Source organism: Aquarana catesbeiana, linkage group LG12 (genome assembly GCF_042186555.1).
Source record: "Aquarana catesbeiana isolate 2022-GZ linkage group LG12, ASM4218655v1, whole genome shotgun sequence".
NCBI lineage: Eukaryota > Metazoa > Chordata > Amphibia > Anura > Ranidae > Aquarana > Aquarana catesbeiana.
The window spans coordinates 58,550,536-58,572,176 of record NC_133335.1 but is presented as its reverse complement, the minus strand read 5'-3'; the positions used below and the strand labels follow the sequence as shown (position 1 = coordinate 58,572,176).

The 21,641-nt window shown below is 41.2% G+C and overlaps 1 protein-coding gene across 6 annotated transcripts in view; it reads left to right on the top strand.

The window, feature by feature from the left end:
• Positions 1 to 21,641, top strand: part of LOC141114279 (NXPE family member 4-like) — a 217,350-nt gene that overhangs the window by 153,080 nt on the left and 42,629 nt on the right. For all 6 annotated transcript variants that reach the window (XM_073607874.1, XM_073607872.1, XM_073607873.1 and 3 more), the window contains 2 exons: positions 14,183 to 14,289; positions 16,923 to 17,626. In XM_073607874.1, coding sequence (XP_073463975.1) covers positions 14,183 to 14,289; positions 16,923 to 17,626 — 811 coding nt within the window. The remainder of the gene's footprint in view (positions 1 to 14,182; positions 14,290 to 16,922; positions 17,627 to 21,641) is intronic.

Below are 21,641 nucleotides of genomic sequence, written 5' to 3'. Positions count from 1 at the left end.
CGACTTGGGGCGACTTGAGGTCTGATAAGTCGGATCCCAAGTTGCTGTAGTGTGAACTGGCACTTAGGGGTTGGTTTAACCCCTGCAAGTGGCGAGTGCAAAATCTGGTGCAACTGTGCATTGTTGCCAATCAGCTTCTAACTTCAGCTTGTTCAATTAAACTTTGACCAAAAAAAAAAGACTAAAAGATGATTAGTTTCTACGCAGAGCTGCACCAGATTTTGCACTCCCCACTTTTAGTAAACCAACCTCTAAGTATCTTTCCCAGGTTTGGGAAGCATCGCAATTTTGGCTTTTAACATATTAAAAGAGAACTGACAACCACATTCAGGCTGTTTAAATAATTTTTTTTTAGAAAAGCAAGCCAAGAAGCCATCAGGGACGGAATGCTAAGTTAAATAATTGTTTGGAGTACCACCTTGGTCTTCACTTTTAGTAAATCAATCACTTAGTCTTGGACCAGCAACTGCCCAATTTCACTAATAACCAAATTCCGACCGTCCCACGTACATTTACTGCAGCAGGGCAGCTGCTCTGGGCAGAATAATGTACCTATACGTGATTCTGCACTTCCAGGTGTGGGACGTGCACGCGTGCCGCTGGTGACCCGCTCCTGTGAATGGACACGGCGGGAGCAAATCAGCAGGTCTGGCGGATACAATGTCCACTGGAACCCGCCGGTCATTCAGGACACAGTCAGATTGCCATTCTGTGACAAGGAAAGGCTGTGATCCTGTGTTTCTGCCAAGCAGGAACACGGATCTCTGCTATCTGACAGTACAAGCACCCCCCACACTGTTAGCAAGCACTCCCTATGAACACATTTAATCCTTTGATGTTAACCACTTCTCTGCCATTGTCATTAGTAGAGGTCTACCAATATATCGGCCGATATTTGGCATTTTTTAATTAATCGGCATCTGCCGATTGTGCTGATAAAAAAAGGCCGATTGTAACTTCAGCCTTGACTTGCAAATGACTTCTGTAATAGAGTCAATGCAAGTTGCCTGAAAGTTATCTTCTCTCCTCCTCTGGGCAGCCTGCCAAGTCTGATAAGAAGATACATTGTATCTCTTCAAGTTCTTTTTTATCAATAGACTGAACTCCGTGTAGGAATTCTCAGTTTAACCATTTAAAGACTAAATTTTTTCTGACACTTGTTGCTTACAGGTAAAAATCCTGTATTTTCTGCTAGAAAATCACTTAGAACCCCCAAACATTATAAATATTTTTTTTAGCAGAGACCCTAGGGAATAAAATAGCGGTTGTTGCAATATTTTATGTCACGCGGTATTTGCGCAGCGGTCTTTCAAACGCAATTTTTTAAAAAAAAAATACAGTAATGAATTAAAAAAAAAACTAAGCAGTAAAGTTAGCCCATTTTTTTTTCGTCCAAAAGTTTTGATTACCTGTTTTTGTGTATTTAATATTTAAGATAGTTTTTTTTTTTTTTTCTAAATTCTACATACAAGTGAACTGATTGGAGGTTTGTTTTGTTTAATGTTTAAATGTAAAAAATTTTCTGTATCACTTATTACTTAAGGTTGCTTTCACACTGGAGCGGGCATGCGTTGATGGTAAAACGCTGCTAGTTTTAGTGGCGCTTTACCGTCATTTTAGCGGCGCTATTCGGCTGCTAGCGGGGCGCTTATAACCCAGCTAGCGGCCGAGGAAGGGGTTAAATGCGCCCCTGAAGCGCCGCTGCCAAAACGCTTTGCAGGCGCTTCGGCAGCGGTGCGCATTCATTTCAATGGGCAGGATTGGTGGTATACACCGCTCCAAAGATGCCGTTTGCAGGACTTTTTTTTACATCCTGCCAGCGCATCGCCTCAGTGTGAAAGCACTCAGGATATCACACTGAGACTGCAGGGGAGCCGTTTTACAGGCACTTTACAGGCGCTCTTTTTAGCCCAAAAGCGCCTGAAAAACGCCCCAGTGTGAAAGGGGTCTAACTGTTAGATTTTATGAGATGAAGGTAAAAAAAAAAAAAAAACGGCCAAATATATCGGCCCCAAAAAAATCGGCATCACATATCGGAATCGGCCACCGCGATTTCTAAATATCGGCATCGGCCAGAGAAAAACCCATATCGGTCGACCTCTAGTCATTAGTACAGTGACAATGCATATTTTTAGCACTGATCACTGTATTAGTGTCACTGGTCCCCAAAAAGTGTCAAAAGTGTCAGTTAGTGTCTGATTTCTCCACTGCAATATCGCAGTCCCGCTATAAGTCGCTGATAGCCACTTTTACTAGTAAAAAAAAAATTTAAAAAATAAAAATTCCAAAAATATATCCCATTGTTTGTAGACGCTATAACTTTTGCACAAACCAATCAATATATGCTTATTTGGATTTTTTTACCAGAAATATGTAACAGAATATATATTGGCCTAAATTGATAAAGAAATTAGATTTTTTTTTTTTAAATTTATTGAAAATATTTTACAGCAGAAAGTAAAAAATATTGTTTTGTTTTTTTCAAAATTGTTGCTCTTTTTTTGTTTATAGCACAAAAAATAAAAACCGTAGAGGTGATTAAATACCACCAAAAGTAAGGTCTATTTGTGGGGAAAAAAAGGACACCAATTTTATTTGGGTACAGCGTCGCATGACTGCGCACAAGTCACTTAAAGTAACGCAGTGCCGTATCGCAAAAAATGGCCTGGTCATGAAGGGGGGTAAACCTTCCGGAGCTGAAGTGGTTAATGGTTTATATAAAAATCTTGATATTAAATAAATATGTGAAAATTGTTTAAAACAAATGTTATAAATGTGTGTACCCAAACACATATAATAGCTGACTCCCTAATGCCCTGTACACACGGTCGGATTTTCCGACGGAAAATGTGTGATCGGAGCTTGTTGTCGGAAATTCCGACCATGTGTCCATCGGACTTTTTCCATCGGATTTTCCGACACACAAAGTTTGAGAACAGGCTCTAAAATTTTCCGACAACAAAATCCGATCTGTAGAGGAGAAAATCCGGACAGCCGCACACCAGGAAAATATAATCCAAAGTAGTTTCTTTATTGTAAAATTAGCTGATTGCTTGTACATTCTATCCATGGTGTCTTGTACATGATTTGATCCTGATTTTACAATAAAGAAACTACTTTGTATTATATTTTCCTGGTGTGCGGTTGTCCGGATTTTCTCCTCTACTCACAACATGGATTAGCATTAGCCAGCACCTGGGGCTTCTTATCTCTGGAGAGCAACATCCATTTTATACCTGGCTTGGATCCATACTGGTGTGGGGAAAACACTTGTGCAACAAAATCCGATTGCGTCAATTCCGACAGTGTGTGGACAATTCCGACGCACAAAGTGCCACGCATGCTCAGAATAAATTCCGAGGTGGAACTGCTCAGTCTGGTAAAATTAGCATTCGGAATGGATATACAGTCAGGTTCATAAATATTGGGACATCGACACAATTCTAATCTTTTTGGCTCTATACACCACCACAATAGATTTGAAATGAAACGAACAAGATGTGCTTTAACTGCAGACTTTCAGCTTTAATTTGAGGGTATTTACATCCAAATCAGGTGAACGGTGTAGGAATTACAACAGTTTGTATATGTGCCTCACACTTTTTAAGGGACCAAAAGTAATGGGACAGATTAACAATCATCCATCAAACTTTCACTTTTGTGGAGCACAGGTGCTCCAGTGAATACTATAGAGGTGTCTCCATCTGTGAAGCTTGTACAAAACAGGTAAGTATTCAAGCTTGACAAAGGAAAAATACATTGATTCATCTTGCAACTCTGCCAAAATAGAGATTTGTACCCCACTTCCAAGCAATGTTTCATATTCCTATTTCTGCCATCAAATATCTGTGTGCTAAGTATGAATAGGAAAAAATGTTAAATCTGCGCAATGGGGGTAGGTAAAAAAATGGTTCAGAACTGCTGCCTCCACAAATGCGATCACCACCGAAGTGGAAAAATCTGAACTGAGAAGAAATTAGGTGTGGGTGCGGTGCTGTTCTAGTTTTATGGCAAAGTGTTATAACACTGTGATGACATATTAAGATCACCTCTGATAGGTTGCTGAAAGTGTGAAAGTGTTGATTGGTAAAGATTCCTAAAAAACTTTATCCCAAAACAAAACGGAGTAATAACCAAAAAATGGTTTTACATAAAATAAACAGTAATAATGTGGGTATAATTTGCTTCAGACAGTGCCTGGTCCTGTGCAACTCACTGTTTATCACGGGATGCTATTATATCAAAATATAACCATGTATTCATACCATACATTGATGTAAAGTGCTAAGGTGAAGGGAAGGGGGGAAGGGAAGGGAGGGAAATGGGGGAAAAAGTTCAGTCAATGGTAAAGTGACTTGTGCTCAAAATTCAATAGATGGTAAAGTGACTTGTGCTCAAAATTCAATAGATGGTAAAGTGACTTGTGCTCAAAATAACAAATATTGATCTGAAAAAACTATGTTGCTTAATTATAGTGCACGGGTGATGATTGTGCTTAAAAGTTTGTTCCTCTTGGTAGACAATATTGTTCAAAACAATCTTCTTATTCCAGTGTTCATTTTTAGTGACAATGCTTAAAATTCGTGCTCTTACTGTGCAAACACTCACCGGATGCTTTCACCCCTGCAGGGGTATTGCGCAGTCACAGTTTATGCCACTGTGCAGCAGTTCCTGGCAATCCCGAATCGTGTTGTATTAAAATAAAAGAGAAGGGGTGCCCATAGCGTAAAAACGTTTAAAACCTTTATTCCAAGAATAACAGAATGGTACTCACATTATAAAAGTTCAATTCAAGCAAAAAAGTTCTGAGTTTAACTATTAGAAAGTCCTGTATTCGTTGGGAGATGACCATCGATAGCGACTGTAGTTTTAGTGGCACAACACAAGACATACCCACGTGGCTAACAGAGGCCGGATTCAAAGATAGACTTGGTAAGCTCAACACAAATAAATCACTGGGACCAGATGGCTTACAGCCACGAATAAGAGAACTTAGTCAAGTTATAGCCAGACCATTGTTCCTGATCTTTGTGGACAGCATAATGACAGAATTGGTACCAGCTGATTGGAGAAAAGCAAATGTGTTACCAATATTCAAAAAAGGACAGAGACATATTCCTGGGAATTATAGGCTTGTCAGCCTAACATCAGTAGTGGGTAAATTATTGGAGGGGATGATTAGGGACTACATCCAAAGTTTTACTGAGGAGAAGAATATCATTAGTGGTAATCAGCATGGGTTTATGAGGGGACGTTTTTGCCAGACCAATCTGCTAACATTCTAGGAGGAAGTGAGCAGCCATCTAGATATGGGGAGAGCTGTGTATGTGGTGTATCTGGACTTTGCAAAAGCATTTGATACAGTCCCCCATAAACGCTTAATTTACAAGCTAAGGTCTGAAGGCTTAGACCATAGGGTTTGTGCTTGGGTAAAAAACTGGTTGCAGGGACGGGTCCAAAGGGTAGTGATATAATAACATACTCAGACTGGTCTGGAGTACCACAAGGTTCTGTCTTGGGACCAATTCTATTCAACATATTAATAAACGGCATGCAGGATGGGATAATTAGTTCAGTCTCAGCTTTTGCAGATGTGTGATACGAGTGTGACAAGCTTGTATAGAATGAATGTGTTAAGGTAATTGAGTCCTTTGTCTTTCAATGTTGCATAGAGGTTATTAGGGTTCATACTTGTTTGTGCAGAAGTGGAGAAATCCAGTTTAAACTAGAAGGACAATTCATGGTCATAAGCTAGAACATATAATTGATACATTGAAAGTAACATACTGTGCATGAACACACAAGGTGTCTACGTGCAGAATCTATCTGACTACGCATGCGTCTGCATGATAGTGTTATAACAGGATACACTACGCATGTGTTAGAGGAACGATTTGATACTTTTTAGATATATAAGAAAAGGGATTCTTATGGGGAGCTGGGACTCAACTTAAGGCGACAGACGTGTCTTGCGGTGAACTCCCGGTTCCTCTTCATGATTGATGGAAGTCCCCCAATCGAAATGTAGAGTGATGCTACAATATCCGGTGATATATTGATGCTTACTCTTATGCCCTGTACACACGGTCGGATTTTCCGACGGAAAATGTGTGATAGACCTTGTTGTCAGGAATTCCGACCGTGTGTGGGCTCCATCACACATTTTCCATCGGAATTTCCGACACACAAAGTTTGAGAGCAGGCTATAAAATTTTCCGACAACAAAATCCGTTGTCGGAAATTCTGATCGTGTGTACACAAATCTGACGCACAAAGTACTACGCATGTTTAGAATAAATTAAGGGACGAAAGCTATTGGCTACTGCCCCGTTTATAGTCCCGACGCACGTGTTTTACGTCACCGCGTTTAGAACGATCGGATTTTCCGACATTTTGTGTGACCGTGTGTATGCAAGACAAGTTTGAGCCAACATCCGTCAGAAAAAATCCATGGATTTTGTTGTCGGAATGTCCAATCAATGTCCGACCGTGTGTACAGGGCATTAATGATCTACATATGAATGCTTTGACTCTAAAGTATAAGATATAACCTGTATCGTATTAATTTTATAATAAATAACATATGTTTTACCTTTAATCCTTATTTGCCTATTTGGTAAGATAGTGAGCATAGTAGCAGTGTTAATAACACTTTAAGGTAATACAGGATGACACAAAATTAAGCATAGTAATAAACTCTCAACAGGACATGGAAATTTTGCAGAATGACCTGAATAAAATAAAGGAGTGGGCAGACAAATGGCAAATGAGGTTTAATGTTAAGAAATGTAAAGTAATGCACTTGGAGTGAAAAAACATAAATGTAAAATATTCACTAGGTGGTGTACAGCTGGGGGAGTCAAGGAAGGAGAAGGATCTAGGGGTACTAGTAGATGACAGGTTGTGCAACAGCATGCAGTGCCAAAGCTGGCAGAATATTAGCTTGCATAAAAATGGGGATATACTCCAGGGACAAAATCATAATTCTGCCACAACTCTGGTTAGGCTTCATCTGGAGTTTTCGGTCCAGTTCTGGTCACCAGTCCTCTGAAGGGATGTGCTGGAGCTGGAGAGAGTCTAAAGAAGGGCAACAAAACTAATAAGGGAACTGAAGGACCTCAATTACGAGAAACGGCTGCAAACACTAAATTTATTCTCGCTGGAGAAAAGACACTTGAGAGGAGATATGATAGTGATCTACAAATATCTCAATGGGGATCTCAGCATAGGAAATAAGCTATTTAGTCATAGGAAGTGTAAAAGGACATGGGGCCACACAATGAGACTGGAGAAAAAGCTCTTTAACCTTAAACTGCGTAGGGGGTTCTTCACTGTTAGAGCAATAAGGATATGGAACTCTCTCCCACAATTGGTGGTGACTGTGGGGAGTATGGATATCTTTAAAAGACTTTTAGATGTACATCTTAAAGGAAACAACATACAGGGATATGAGGAAGCATTATAGACACTGATACACATGCACCCACACAGGTTGAATGAACTGGATGGACTATTGTCTTTTTTCAGCCTTACCTACTATGTAACTATGTAACAATGATATAGCGTACAACCGTTACATAAAATAATATATATTATTCTGCTACATCTCAAAGATATAGATTCAAACATATAAAAAAAGGGAGAAAATAATAAAAAAGGGTACAAAGAAAGTATAGGTACCACATGTAAAAAAGAGAAAGATAACTGCAATGACTCAACAATACAGTACTGCATTTAGAAGAAAATAAAGACTACATCATTAAAAAGTTCAAGCTCAATATTATGAGGATGAAGCATCATTTGGAAACCTATATAAGAACTAAGAATCCCATTTAGAATCAAACAGTCATTTAGAGCTATGAGGTGTGTTTAAAAAGTTTGGTGAATGGTCCGATATCTCAACGGCAACATGGGCCAGGTGCGCACGCATGCACATGGCTATCCAGAGACACGTTGAGAAGGGCCACCTAGCGTGGAGTACACGTGACCATCAGGGTAAACTCGCTGCAAGCAGTTGAATGTAGTCAGTGGAGATGGGCCTCAGTTCGGTTCGCACTAGAACTCCCGAACAGGGATAAAGCACTGACCTGAAAAAATGGCTGTTTTTAAACCTTTTTTTCATTGATACATGTCCCCTGGGGCAGTACTCAGGTCCCCAAACACTTTTTATAGCAATAACTTGCATATAAGCCTTTAAAATGAGCACTTTTGATTTTTCATGTTCGTTTTTTTTTCATTTACTGTATATAATAAAAATAAAAAAAAACAGTGGTGATCAAATACCAACAAAAGAAAGCACTATTTGTGTAAAAAAAATATACTTTTTTGTGTACAGAGTTGCATGACCGCGCAATTACCAGTTAAAGTGGTGCAGTGCTAAATAGCAAAAAATGGCCTGGTCATGAAGGGGGTAAAATCTTCCTGAGCTCAGGTGGTTAAAGGACCTCTGTATTGAAAAACATTAAAAAAAAAAAAACAAGGAAGAGAACAGGTTAAAGCTGATACATTGTTTGAGATTCCAGTTCAGTACACAGGATTTCTTGCAGAATCAAAAGATATTTTTCTGTGCATGCAGAAAAATGTTTTTAGCCTGAAAAAAGAAAAACCAATGTAGACACCACATCTAAGGACTCGTAAGGTGCAATAAATTATACACATTTTTGTTCTTTGATTTAGATATAGGCCAGCCAACAAAGCCGAGGTCCAACATGCAATAACCCCCACTAGCTGATGTGATTTTGTTTTAAAGAAAATCTGTAGAGATGGAAAAATGGAGTGTACTATTACTACCGATTGACTTCTGTGCAACAAGCCTGATGGGTTTTTACAGAACGATCAGTGCCACTGGCTGTAGCTGGCAACACTGATCAATGTGTTCTGATGGCAGGGAAGGCTCCCCACTGTCAGAATACACTCACACAGGGGAAGTAATTCCCCCATTCTTCTCGATTGTGTGGATGGGGGAATCAGATCATTTATTTTTTTTCATCCAACCTACTGGGGACAGATGAAGTCCCCAGATGAAGACAAGTGACGTGTCGTAACGCGTAGGGAGTTGCCGGAGTCGGACGTACACTAGGAGGAGACATGAGAGGGCGCTTAGAACGCCGCACTTTGATTGTCCTTCTATTTTGCTTGATTTTAATTGCAACATTGTAATGCCCCGTACACACGGTCGGACTTTGTTCGGACATTCCGACAACAAAATCCTAGGATTTTTTCCGACGGATGTTGGCTCAAACTTGTCTTGCATACACACAGTCACACAAAGTTGTCGGAAAATCCGATCGTTCTAAACGCGGTGACGTAAAACACGTACATCGGGACTATAAACAGGGCAGTGGCCAATAGCTTTCATCTCTTTATTTATTCTGAGCATGCGTGGCACTTTGTCCGTCGGATTTGTGTACACACGATCGGAATTTCCAACTACGGATTTTGTTGTCGGAAAATTTTATATCCTGCTCTCAAACTTTGTGTGTCGGAAAATCCGATGGAAAATGTGTGATGGAGCCTACACACGGCCGGAATTTCCGACAATAAGGTCCTATCACACATTTTCTTTTGGAAAATCCGACCGTGTGTACGGGGCATAAGAGTTCACTTTTTTGGCATTTAATAAACATACCCACATTTTAAACATATTGCACTAGTGGAGGCTTCTCTCTCTCTCCCTCCCCCCTTATATGCTGTGGTGATACCGGATTAATCCATGACATATGTGTGGAGGACCATGAAGGGGAGAAATATCCATGAGCACACCCGCAGTATTCATTAACCCATTAGGACTCGGATAGAAGGATGTGGTTTACACCAATTATCTATTGATGCGAGACACTACACAGCTGTAAGGTGAGAGTTTTGTGAGACCGCATCTGATGAGAGAATTCATGGAATTCAACATGAATATTATCTTTCACCAATTTTAATCTACACCACCTAGTCACTAGTCACCTACCTGGAGGATTACATACACATTAATTATTTATTTATTTCACTTATTTGGACTATTTATTATCATTGGTCATCTATTGACTTTTTGGAGGAGATGTTCACTGCTTTTTATACCATTTCTGTTTATGAAGAGTTTTTTATCTTATGTTTGAAGGGATTGTTATCACGCTTTACATATGCTTTTATGCATCACTCTATTTAGTAATATTCTATTTACAATATTTTTTCTTAGTGTGCATATATCTTGATATCCAGTTTGCACAGGGACACTTTTCATCACTATTTTACTTATCTGTTTATTCATTTGGTTGATCACTATCTTCACGGTTTTAGTGATACTTATTTATGCGCTAGATCACTTTAATTTTATATTTTCTCTGTGGTTTTGTGAACACTACTAGATTTTGCAGCATAATTTTGTTATTCGTCACCTTTTGTCATTTAGATATCAGGTATTTTTATTACTCCCAGTAACGCGAAGGACTTATCATTATTCATTACTGTACTATAAATATTTATCATTGTGGGTTTGTTTGTCTGGGACAAGATGATGATACATAACCAGGCCTGTTGACCCGTGTTAACTCATGTTGACGTATCTTAGAGGGTCACTGACTTGTATAAACCATATATCGCTGACTTGTTTAATTATATTCATGATATTAATGGTATTACTGTATCCCTTCACTAACCACTCCCCCCTCCCCTATTGTGATTGGTAAAGCTGGACCAAATATAAGCTGTGTACCCGCCCAATAAAGAAAGGCATTTTCTTTGAACTCACTTTGTGTATCTTGTGGTCATTTGAAAGTGTCTCCCGGTACCGGGGGTTTTCGGTAGGCTGCAGTATTAATTATTGGCTGGTCTGTCGTGTACCTGGAGTACCTTGAAAACCCCTTCACTAACCCTTCTCAACAATTTTATTTTCTATTTTGTAATTGCCTACTGGACCCTCACAGTTTATACTTTCTAATAACATAATATTGCTATTGTCTTCCATCTCCTCCCCCCTTTCAGGGGGAAGGGGGGAACAGGTACCTGTTTTTGACAGGTACTGTTCCTCACTTTGGGGAGACGGGGCCGCAGCACTGTCTCTCTGAAGTTCGGCTCCCTCCTCTTGCCTCAGCACCAGACCAATTAGCAAGCGCAGCATGCTTCACGCATGCACAGCAGGGAACTGGCTGTGAAGTCGAAAGGAATGTTCCTTTAACATTCCCTTAATGTTCCCTTAACAGGAATGGCGGAGGCTGCACCTGACAGCCGATCCGAAGATCGGCTGGGGTGCTGACATCGTGGGCTCCCTAAGCAGGTAAGTGTCCATATATTAAAAGTCAGCAGCTGCAGTATTTGTAGCTGCTGACTTTTAATTTTTGCATTGGGAGACTGAACCTCCTCTTTAACATAGAGGTCTATAATTTTTTTCTTGGCTTTTCCCTTCTTGTTTTTATTTTTTTGCCTTATCCCTTACCTTCCCCTAGGGCCCAGCCTCTCCAGTGTTACACCCCTAGCTGACCCTTGAAGAACTCTGTTTTGCATTGAATGGCCTCCCCTGGTGCATACGCTTGCTATCTTAATTATGCCATCTATTCAGTTTACCTCATATAATGTACGCGTTTTGAATGTTCCAGAAAAGTGTTCTAAATTAAAGTCAGAAACTAGGCGTATCAAGGCGTATCAAGTGATGTTTCTGCAAGAAACACATTTCTGCTTGAATAAGATCCCTATTTTGCATTGCTGTAGATTCCCCAAATTCGAAATCCAAAGGTGTTTCTATCTTCATTTCGAACCAACTTCCCTGGAGAGAGACTGATGTTGTTTCAGACAATGAGGGACCTGTTTGATTGTGAAGGGCATATTTGAGCATAAAATCACTCTGGCCAACCTATACCTTCCAAATGTTAATCAAATTATCTTCCTAGAAAGATTCCTAGAACGTATAGCCCAGCAAAGAGAGGACATTCTTATTATTGGAGGTGATTTTAATCTAGCTCTTGATTCCCTACTTGATGTGTCCAGGAGTGCCTTTCATTTATTATATGCAGCTGTGAGAGAATGAAAAAACTTCTCTATTCTTACCAATTGACAGATTCATGGCGAACTACACATCCTCAAGACCGAGATTATTCCTACTTTTTTGTACCTCACAACACATAATCTTGGATAGATTTCAGTATATTTTGATAGTCCAACAGGCTCTCTCCCTGCTGGAATCTTCTTCTATTGGCTCTTTCTCCATCATGCCATGCCCCTATACACTTTATATTAAGTATTGACCCGTAAATACCGAAACATTGGAACTGGCAATTAAATGAATCACTAATTCAAGACTCTACATTTACAAACACTTTGGAAGGAATTATTTGGGCCTATCCTGCCTCCTCTATAAGCAGACATATTACAATCCACAGTCTTGTTGGGGCCACCTTTCATGCTGTTAAATCAATTTTCAAGACAACCTCTCTTTCTCCTTATCCTAGTCTGCTCCTGCCGATTCTCAATTCAAATTTATTACCACATAGTTCTACTGACTCGATATTCTGCAATCTCTATGCCAAAGGGATATTTCGACTATGTCATCTTTCATTGCAAAACAAACCTATGTCCATGGAAAGTATACAAGCCATGTTTGGTTCAGAGTTAGATCTTTTCCATTGTTATCAAGTAGGTTCCTGCTTGCGAGCCCTTTCACCAGAATATCAAATTGTTGGGTCTCTAACATTATTTGAGAATATTTACAATAAAGCAGTGCCGATTAGACATGCCCTATCACAATCCTATTCCTTGCTAATAGCCAGAGACCATCAACAGGACACTGTCTTGTCTGCCCTCCGCTATTTTTTATCACTCCGGGCCTTCCTTTCAGGGTGATTCCTAATCATGTGATTATTTTATCAGCAGTGATGTAGTGATCACATAGAAGCTGGAGGTTCATACAATCAAAGAGAGCTTTCAGCCTACAGATATCACTGCACAAACTGTAATAAAGAAGGAAAATACATATGTACAATTATACATAAAGTTAAAACACATACCGTATACTCGAATATAAGCCGACCCGAATATAAGCCGAGGCACCTAATTTTACCACAATAAACTGGGAATTGACTTATTGACTCGAGTATAAGCCTAGGGTGGGAAATGCAGCCGCTACTGTAAGTGGAAAAGAGGGTCAACAATACCCATCTGCAGCCTCACTGTGTCCATTTGCAACCTCACTGTGCCATCTGCATGCCTCACTGTGTCCATCTGCAGCCTCATGTACCGGATCTCTGATCTCCAGAACACCGGCGCTGTGACATGCAGTCTAGTCAGCAGCCGTGTAACAAAGCCCCACCTTCTCCTAGTGCGTGACGGAACACTGATTCCGTTTCTCAGCACTGAGTCAGTGTTCTGTCTATCATGGACGAGGACGAGGAGAAGGCGGGGCTTTGTTACACTGTACGGCCGCCGACTAGACTGCTTGTGACAGCACCGGGAGATCAGGCGCATGAGGCTGCAGATGGACACAGTGACTCGAGTATAAGCCGAGGGGGCTTTTTCAGCACAAATAAAGTGCTGAAAAACTCCGCTTATGCCCCGTACACACGATCAGAAATTCCGCCTTAAAAGTCGGATGTGAGCTTTTGGTCAGAAATTCCAACCGTGTGTGTATGCTCCATCGGACTTTTGCTGACAGAATTCCAGCCTGCAAAAGATTGAGAGCAGGTTCTCTATTTTTCGGTCAGAAAAAGTTCCTATCCAAAAATGCGTTCGTCTGTATGCAATTCGGACATGCAAAAAATCACGCATGCTTGGAAACAATTCAACGCACGCTCGGAAGCATTGAACTTCATTTTCTAGGCTCGTCGTAGTGTTGTACGTCACCACGTTCTTGACAGTCAAAAGTTCAGAGAACTTTTGTGTGATCGTGTGTATGCAAGGCAAGCTTGAGCGCGATTCCATCGGAAAAACCATCCAAGTTTTTTCTGATGGAATTTCTGATCATGTGTATGGAGCAATATACTTGAGTATATATGGTATACGGGAATCACTTTTCCGTATACATAAAGGTCTGGGTCAACAAGCTCTTATTTGATTCCTAACCAAGTTCATGGGAATGCAAAACCCACTTGAATCCTTTCACATGCAGGACAGAAGGAGATCAACTGTAACTATACTTTAAGATTGTTAATTCTATTTTATTGTAACAAGGTGGCACAGAATAACAGAAGTAACCCATTTTTTTCAGTTTATGAAGTTGTGATGACCACTACATTGAACCAAACGTTTTTTCTGACTGTTATGGTATTCTTTACAATCTTGCTGATAAGTTTTACAGTGCATTACTCCACAAAGGTAAGTACCGATCACTCAGATTGTTAAAGTACATCTAAAGGCTCCTGAATGACAGGTCCCACATCTAGTTTCTATATAACTTACAAGCCTCATAAAGGCTTCACTTTCCTTCACCTTCCCTGACTGAGCCTAAGGCTGGTCATAGATTATGCACCATGGGTGAAAGGAAAGATTGATTTGTGTGCAACCAGGGTGTATATAAATTATTATTACTATTATTATTAGTATTCAGGATTTATATAGCGCCAACAGGTTATGCAGTGTTTTACAATATAAAAGGGAGACGGTACTGTTACAATACAATAAAATACAAGAGGGTTAAGAGGGCCCTGCTCATAAGAGCTTACAATCTAATAGGGTGGGGCAAGTGGTACAAAAGATTGTAACTGTGGGGGATGAGCTGATGGAAGTGATAAAAGATTAGTTGGAGATTAGTTGGAGGCATGATAGGCTTCCCTAAAGAGATGAGTTTTCAGGTATCGCCTAAAGGCAGCCAGACTAAAATATAGCCGGACAGATTGAGGCAGAAAGTTACAGAGGATGGGAGAGGCTCTGGAGAAGTCCTGGAGACAAGCATGGGAAGAGAAAATGAAGTAGCTTGAGAGCAGGAGGTCTATAGAGGAGCAGAGAGGACAGTTTGGGTGATATTTGGAGACAAAAATAAATTTGAAGAACCGGCACTCTTGAATCCATCCATATGCTTTATTCAGATAAAACCAAGTTCCAAGGTAACAGCTGACATGCTTTGGCGAATTGCCTTGCTCACGGTATCAAGGCTGCCTCCTGAAACATATCAGTAGTTACTTTGTAACTTGGTTTTATCTGAATAAAGCATATGGATGGATTCCAGAGTGCAGGTTCTTCTAATTTATTTCTGTCTAAGTGTTTTTAATGAGTGGGGGGATGTCTGAACCTGAGCACCTGGAGTGGATATACCAGTGATCAACTATTACAATTGGAGTTTCTCACAGTCAGAGCGGTGCTATTTGTACGTATGCATATTTGGAGACAAGTTTGGTGATGGTCCCTGCTGAACCAGCCAAATTTCGAACCATATATGGGCAGCCTAATTCTCCTTCATGTGTGTCTCACACTCTCCCCCTTCACATACACTGCAGCTCATAGTGGGAGGGATTCAACAACAGAGGTAGTGCTGTCAATCCAGAAAGCAATGTATGGCTAGGTTAGGTCAAATGCTGATTGACAAGCTACATATTTGTGAATTAGTAGTGTCAATACTAATAGTCACACCCCTGTGATGGTGTATCAATGCTTCTGAATTCATGAGTGCAGCATTGTTGCCACACCATCACAGGAAGCTGCAGTAGGTGGATATCAGTGACAGGATCAATAGGTATTTGTGGACTAAAAAACTGGAGGCTATAGTACTTTAAATACACCTTTGGGATAGGGACTGCCATTGCTAAGTTCCTTCCTAAAGGAGTTCTATAGTCACAGTATCCCCTTTCATTTTATAACATCAACATTGTAAATACAATACAAACATGAGCTATATTTGACAAAAATAAGCCTTTCCTTTCCTGTTGTGATTACTGCCTGCACACTGGGCATCTTTTCACAAATTCCTGGATTCCATACATGCTTTGCAGCATCTATTTTTTTTAGGAAAGGTCAGGGTTTAAATTCTCACAACAGTTCTGACCTCAATACTCCCCATCTCTTTGCACAGATCCTCTCAAAACCTCTTCTTTGTCACAAGATGTCCTCAGCCTTTCTGTTTGAATGAGACCCAGAAGACTGAGGACATACAGTGGGTGCTGGGCGTCATGGACCCACCGCCTGGGAAGGCATCCTGCATGCAGAAAGTATCACTGAGATCATTACATCGGCACTGCTCTCTGCATCATCGAGAATCGACCACCACCAGGACAAGATCTGATGAGGAAGACAACTCAGAAGAATTTGGAAAGAGGTAAGTATAAAAATAAATATTTTATTTAAATTATTATATTTAATTCGGACCTAAAAAGGAGCCAAAGATGTGCAGGACCCTTCTGCTGTGCGCTCCACTGCCGCCCCAGAGGTGTGTGAACTGACTACATTGCGAGCCGGTCACAGTCTCCTGTCATGTGAATTGGATGCAGAGAAATTCGCATCCAATTCGCATAAGTGTGAACCCAGCCTTGGTATGTAGCTCCCCCCTAAATACACACCTGAGCCCGATCTCGATTCAGCAATGTGCACCTGAGATGCTGCTGTCCTGGCTCTCTGCCTCCTCATTAGTTGGGGTATAGCAGCAGGAGCCACTGGCTCCCACCGCTGTCAATCACGGTCAGTGAGGATGGACTGATGGGTGGAGTTGAGTCTTGTTGTGTGTATCTTATGGACAAAAGAATAGAGCTCAGAGCTTGCTATGGGGGCACTCACAAGGGGGAGGAGCCCAGTGTGCCAGCAGAGGACCCAAGAAGAGCAGGATCAGGGCTGCTCTGTGCAAACTCATTAAGGCATTAGGTAAGTATAATTTTTTTTTTTTTTTAGATGGCGCCTTTAGTATTACTTTAAGTTCCCAAATGTTAAATCTTCCCTGCCCACCTCATTGCAGCATATAATTTTCTCAAAACCTTAAGCTCTTTTAACTGTTATTTATAACTATATTTATTTATTTATTCCAGAGCTTAGATGCAGTTATTCATTCCAGCAATCCCACTGTAAACTATGAGGAAAAAATTGCCAGCTTCTCATTAGAGGATGAAATTCAATTTTCTCTCATCTTCAAAAACATTTCTGTCTTGATTCCTTCCATCACATTCACCCACAAGGACCACACAACCAGTGCTAAGAAGAGTAGAGCCACTATACCGAACCCAAGGAAAAAGTATTGTGTTGGAGAGACAATAATTATCCTAATTGAGATGTTTGACCTTTTGGGTAACAGGAAAACATATGGAGGAGACTTTATAAGAGCTAGGATCTTTTCTCCAGATCTTAAAGCTGCAGCTTCTGGGAGAATTGAAGATTTTAACAATGGAACCTATCATGCCTATTTCACTTTATTCTGGGAAGGAAATGTTTTCTTTTCATTGATCCTCTACCATCCAAGTGAGGCTGTTTCGGCATTGTGGAGAGCGAGGAACTGGGGCTATGGCCTCATTTACTTTACGGGGACTTTTACGAATGGAACTCATCAAGTGAAGTCTGAATGTGGATTCCAACTGAATACAAAGAAGGAAATATGTGAATATAGAAAAGAAGAATACAATGAGATATTTTACTGCGCTAAACCAGAATCCTACCATTGTGGCTCATTAATATACCTTCAGTCTTTCAACAGGAATCTCTCCTTTCTAAGCATCCTTGAAAAATCTCTCTTTGAAAGGTTGGTACATATGTAATGGAAAATATCTTAAATTCCATCAACAAAAACAAGAAATCAATAAAATATATTTTTTTGTTGGACAGAAGGGAAATCGACAGTGTTCCAATGGCATTCAGTGGTATAAAACGAAAATAAAATTTTAGGCAGGATTACTCAACATTTTACACAACTTTGCCCAGGGAATTTAGAGCTGAACTCCAGATATACAGCTAAATAAATATATAGGAGCTTTTTTTTTGTGAAAAGCCCGGTGGCAAAAAAAAGTGCACACATAAAGAGTGACACCACACGTGCAATGGGTGTTACACGGTTCTCCCTAGGAAGGACCTTACCATGTCCCCTGGGGCATTAGGCTCCAGTCAGGGACTGAGGTACTTCACTGGGTCCATCTGGCCGAAACCAGACAGACCCCCTTTCTCTGGAAGGTCTGCCGAAACAGACCCACCCAAGTACTCTGCGGGGCTCCCCCAAAGGGAGACACCATGAGAGAGTATGAACCAAGCCAGAAGGTCATGTCTGCCCCCTCCCAAGACTTTCAGGGTAGGCCCGAGGACCCACACCCTACTAAACACATTGTGACAAAACGTGTAACAAACAAAAAGGTACAAAAAAGTGACAACACAAGGGTAAATAAATAGAAAGTGGGGAGAAGGAAGTGGAAGAAGTGAAAGTGACCATTGTGCAATACAATGGCCGGCCCTTCGGCCAGGAATAAAAAATTCCTGTGGTCCTAGCCAAAAGGCTCTGCCCTAGAGGCAGGTGTGAAAAAAGTGTGTATGGTGAAGTGACCATGGTGCCATAAATCAAAGTGACCCTCACTCACAGTGATTGTACGGCACCCCTGTACTGCCACTTCAGGGGCACATTCACTACAGGCTTTTCTCCCAACCCTGACCAACAGCCCAGTCAGCGCAGCCCCCACCCCAACCAGGAAGGCCTGGAGTTCTGAGAGCTTAGGGAGAGCGCTTGACCCGAAGGCTCAAACGTCGCTCCCATCACTCCTACCTAATTACATTCGGGAAATACTAACTGCTCCCCCCGGTGCTGTAGGGGAGCCAGCGTTCTCTCCCGAAAAACTGACTGGAGCTAGGACTACACTAATCTAGGCCAGAAGGCCAGGGACCTGACCCTCTGGCCAGACCCGATGCAGCACCCATCCTCACCAGGAGCACCCTCCAGACGGCTCAGACGCAATCGTTGATCGGCCCCCAGTACTGTCGGGCAGCTCGATGTAGTCCCTGCTGAAACTGCCCTTCCAGGCACAATTACACCATTGGATTTGCATAGCTCTCCCCTATGGGAGTAGCACAGCACCTCCTCTGGCAACTGATAAGAACAGATGTTTTTTTTTTCCATACCATTCAGACTGATTTACCAACTCAAACGAGTTTTTAAGCTCAACATATCCTCAGAGCAGTGTTCTTTGCATCACTTTAGTATGATCTTTCTTTATCTTTTGCAAAAAGTTATAAAATCATTACATAGAACCACATAAACCATACAACTAAAAAAAAAAAAAAAAAAAACATACTCCTACCCCACTCCCCATCTCTCATGCAGCCAAAACTCCTCTGCTTCCTTCTCCCCCATCCATCTCTTATCATACAAAAACACCAAGTACAATTTTGCACGGAACATATTGACACAGTCTCTTTCAGACAAATTCACTTTATTCCTCCACCACAAACACCTGCCATTCCATACCACCTCTTTAAAAATACAAGACATAATCCACATCTTTCTTTGCTTTTTCCTACACCCCTGCACCACCCAGAAAAACGCAACATCTGGTTCAATCACCTCCACATCAGTCACCTTCTTCACTAAGGGTTCCACTCTCCTCCAGATCTTTTGCACAAAGGCACATTCCCATAATGCATGTTGTACATACGCAATTCCTCCACATCCTTCCCTTGGACAATCTTCTCTTCTGGACAAATCTCTCCCCTTCAAAAAGGCCAAAGTTAACAAGCATTCATGGAAGGCCATCCAGCAGATCTCTTTCTGGCGATTCGTAACACCACTCCATGAGAACCTTGCCCAACGTTCTTTTGCAAATTTACTCCTCGCCCCTCTTATGTTTTCCACCACCTCCTCTCTTTTCAGCCACTTCACCACCCATTCCTTCTTCAATGCCCCCACTCCCAAACCCCCCAGGCTGTACCGCTTAAAGAACTGCTCCAGCCTAAGGTAGAAAGAAGGTGGGAACAAAGCAACCGGTTTTGTCAGATCCTTTATACACCATCCCCATCTTATTAAGGACCAACCTGCCAAATACCTCATTAAATGAGCAGTCCTCCCACCGACAGAAAAGGCTTTCCAGTGGCTAAACAAAAAGTGCATCTCTAAAAAAGTCTCAACATTCAGGAAATCATACCCCCCATTTTTACTACTTTTCATCACTGTAGTTCGAGCTACTCTTTCCATTTTAGCCCCCCAAAAGAAGAGGAACAACATCCATGCCATCTGCTTCATCAAGAACTTGCTTGGAGGGAACACAATATTAAAATATAACAAAAGAGGTAACACCACCACCCTCACCACCAGAGTCTTGCCTGTCAATGTCATTTTCCGCATCTTCCAAAAATCCAACTTTTTGGACATCTTCTCAATTGATTTTTTAGTATTGGTTTGTCCCATAAGATTCCTCTCGAAACAAGTACCCAGCACTTCTGTGGACTCTGTTCCTTTCAATTTCGACCTGGACGTATTGAAGGTTCCTGACTCTTCGCCCAATTCACATTCAGCCCGGACACTGTCCCAAAAATATTCAATTGTAACTCAGCTCTGGCTAGATCTCTCTCAGATGCACATACAAAGGCCACATCATCCATGTTATATAAGGATTTAACATTATCACGACCTCCTCCTGGAATAAAAAAGCCTTTGAATCCTTTATCTCCCTGCACAGACCTCAACAACGGCTCCATCACACATATGAACAGGATTGGGGACAGGGGGCAACCCTGCCTTACCCCAGAGCATGCTCGGAAAGGCCCTGACACACTCCCATTCACGATCACTTGACTGGAGATATATCTGTACAGTCCCTTCACCATCTTCATTATATCCTTCGGCAACCCCATTGAGTCAAGTACTTGAAACAAAAAGGAATGTGAGACTTTGTCGTAAGCCTTTTCCAAATCGATACCGGTCACCGCCAGAGGCAGGTTATTGGTCTGCGCGTAAAAGATAAGATCTCTCAACAATATTAGATTATCGGCAATCCGTCACCCGGGGACCGCACAGACCTGCCAGTCCCCTACCAATTGGTTTATCACCTGCCCCAAGCGCATGGCCAGCACCTTCGCCAATAGCTTGTAGTCACAATTCAGCAGTGATATGGGGCGCCAGTTCTTAATATCCCTACGGTCTCCTTTCTTGAAAATCAGAGTAATTACACCCTGCTTCATTGTATCTGACATCACTCCAGATATCATGCAAAGATTTAATAGTTCTACTATGTGCTCCTGCAACAATGGCCAGAATTTCAAATAAAAATCCATTGGAAGTCCGTCATTCCCAGGGGTTCAGGCTTCCTTTCACCACTTCACAAGGCAATGGAAAATTGATCCTCTTACGGGACTTTAAAGGGAAAACGTACTCGGGAGTAATAAGGGGTATAAGAAGTGTGAGTTTGTTGAAATGAAGTTAGGTATTAGGGTATAGATCTGGATAGGTCTACAATACATGGGGTGAATATACACAGGATACAGGATGCGTGATACAGACAAAAAATTGCAGTACAGTATGCAGAGATCCACAATCATAGAACTCCGGTACATATGGAACACACATACGGGGAGTACCCGACGCGTTTCGAGATATACTCTTCCTCAGGGGTGTCTGATTGGAATCAGCAAACAAAATGGTATGTCTATAAGTTAAAAAGACAATTATGAACCAATTGTAAAGCATTGCATAATAAACATCAGCATAAAAAGAGGTGTGGCTGTTGTAATACAAGTATATAATATGCATATGAGATAAAAACAGAAACATTGAGGTACTGACC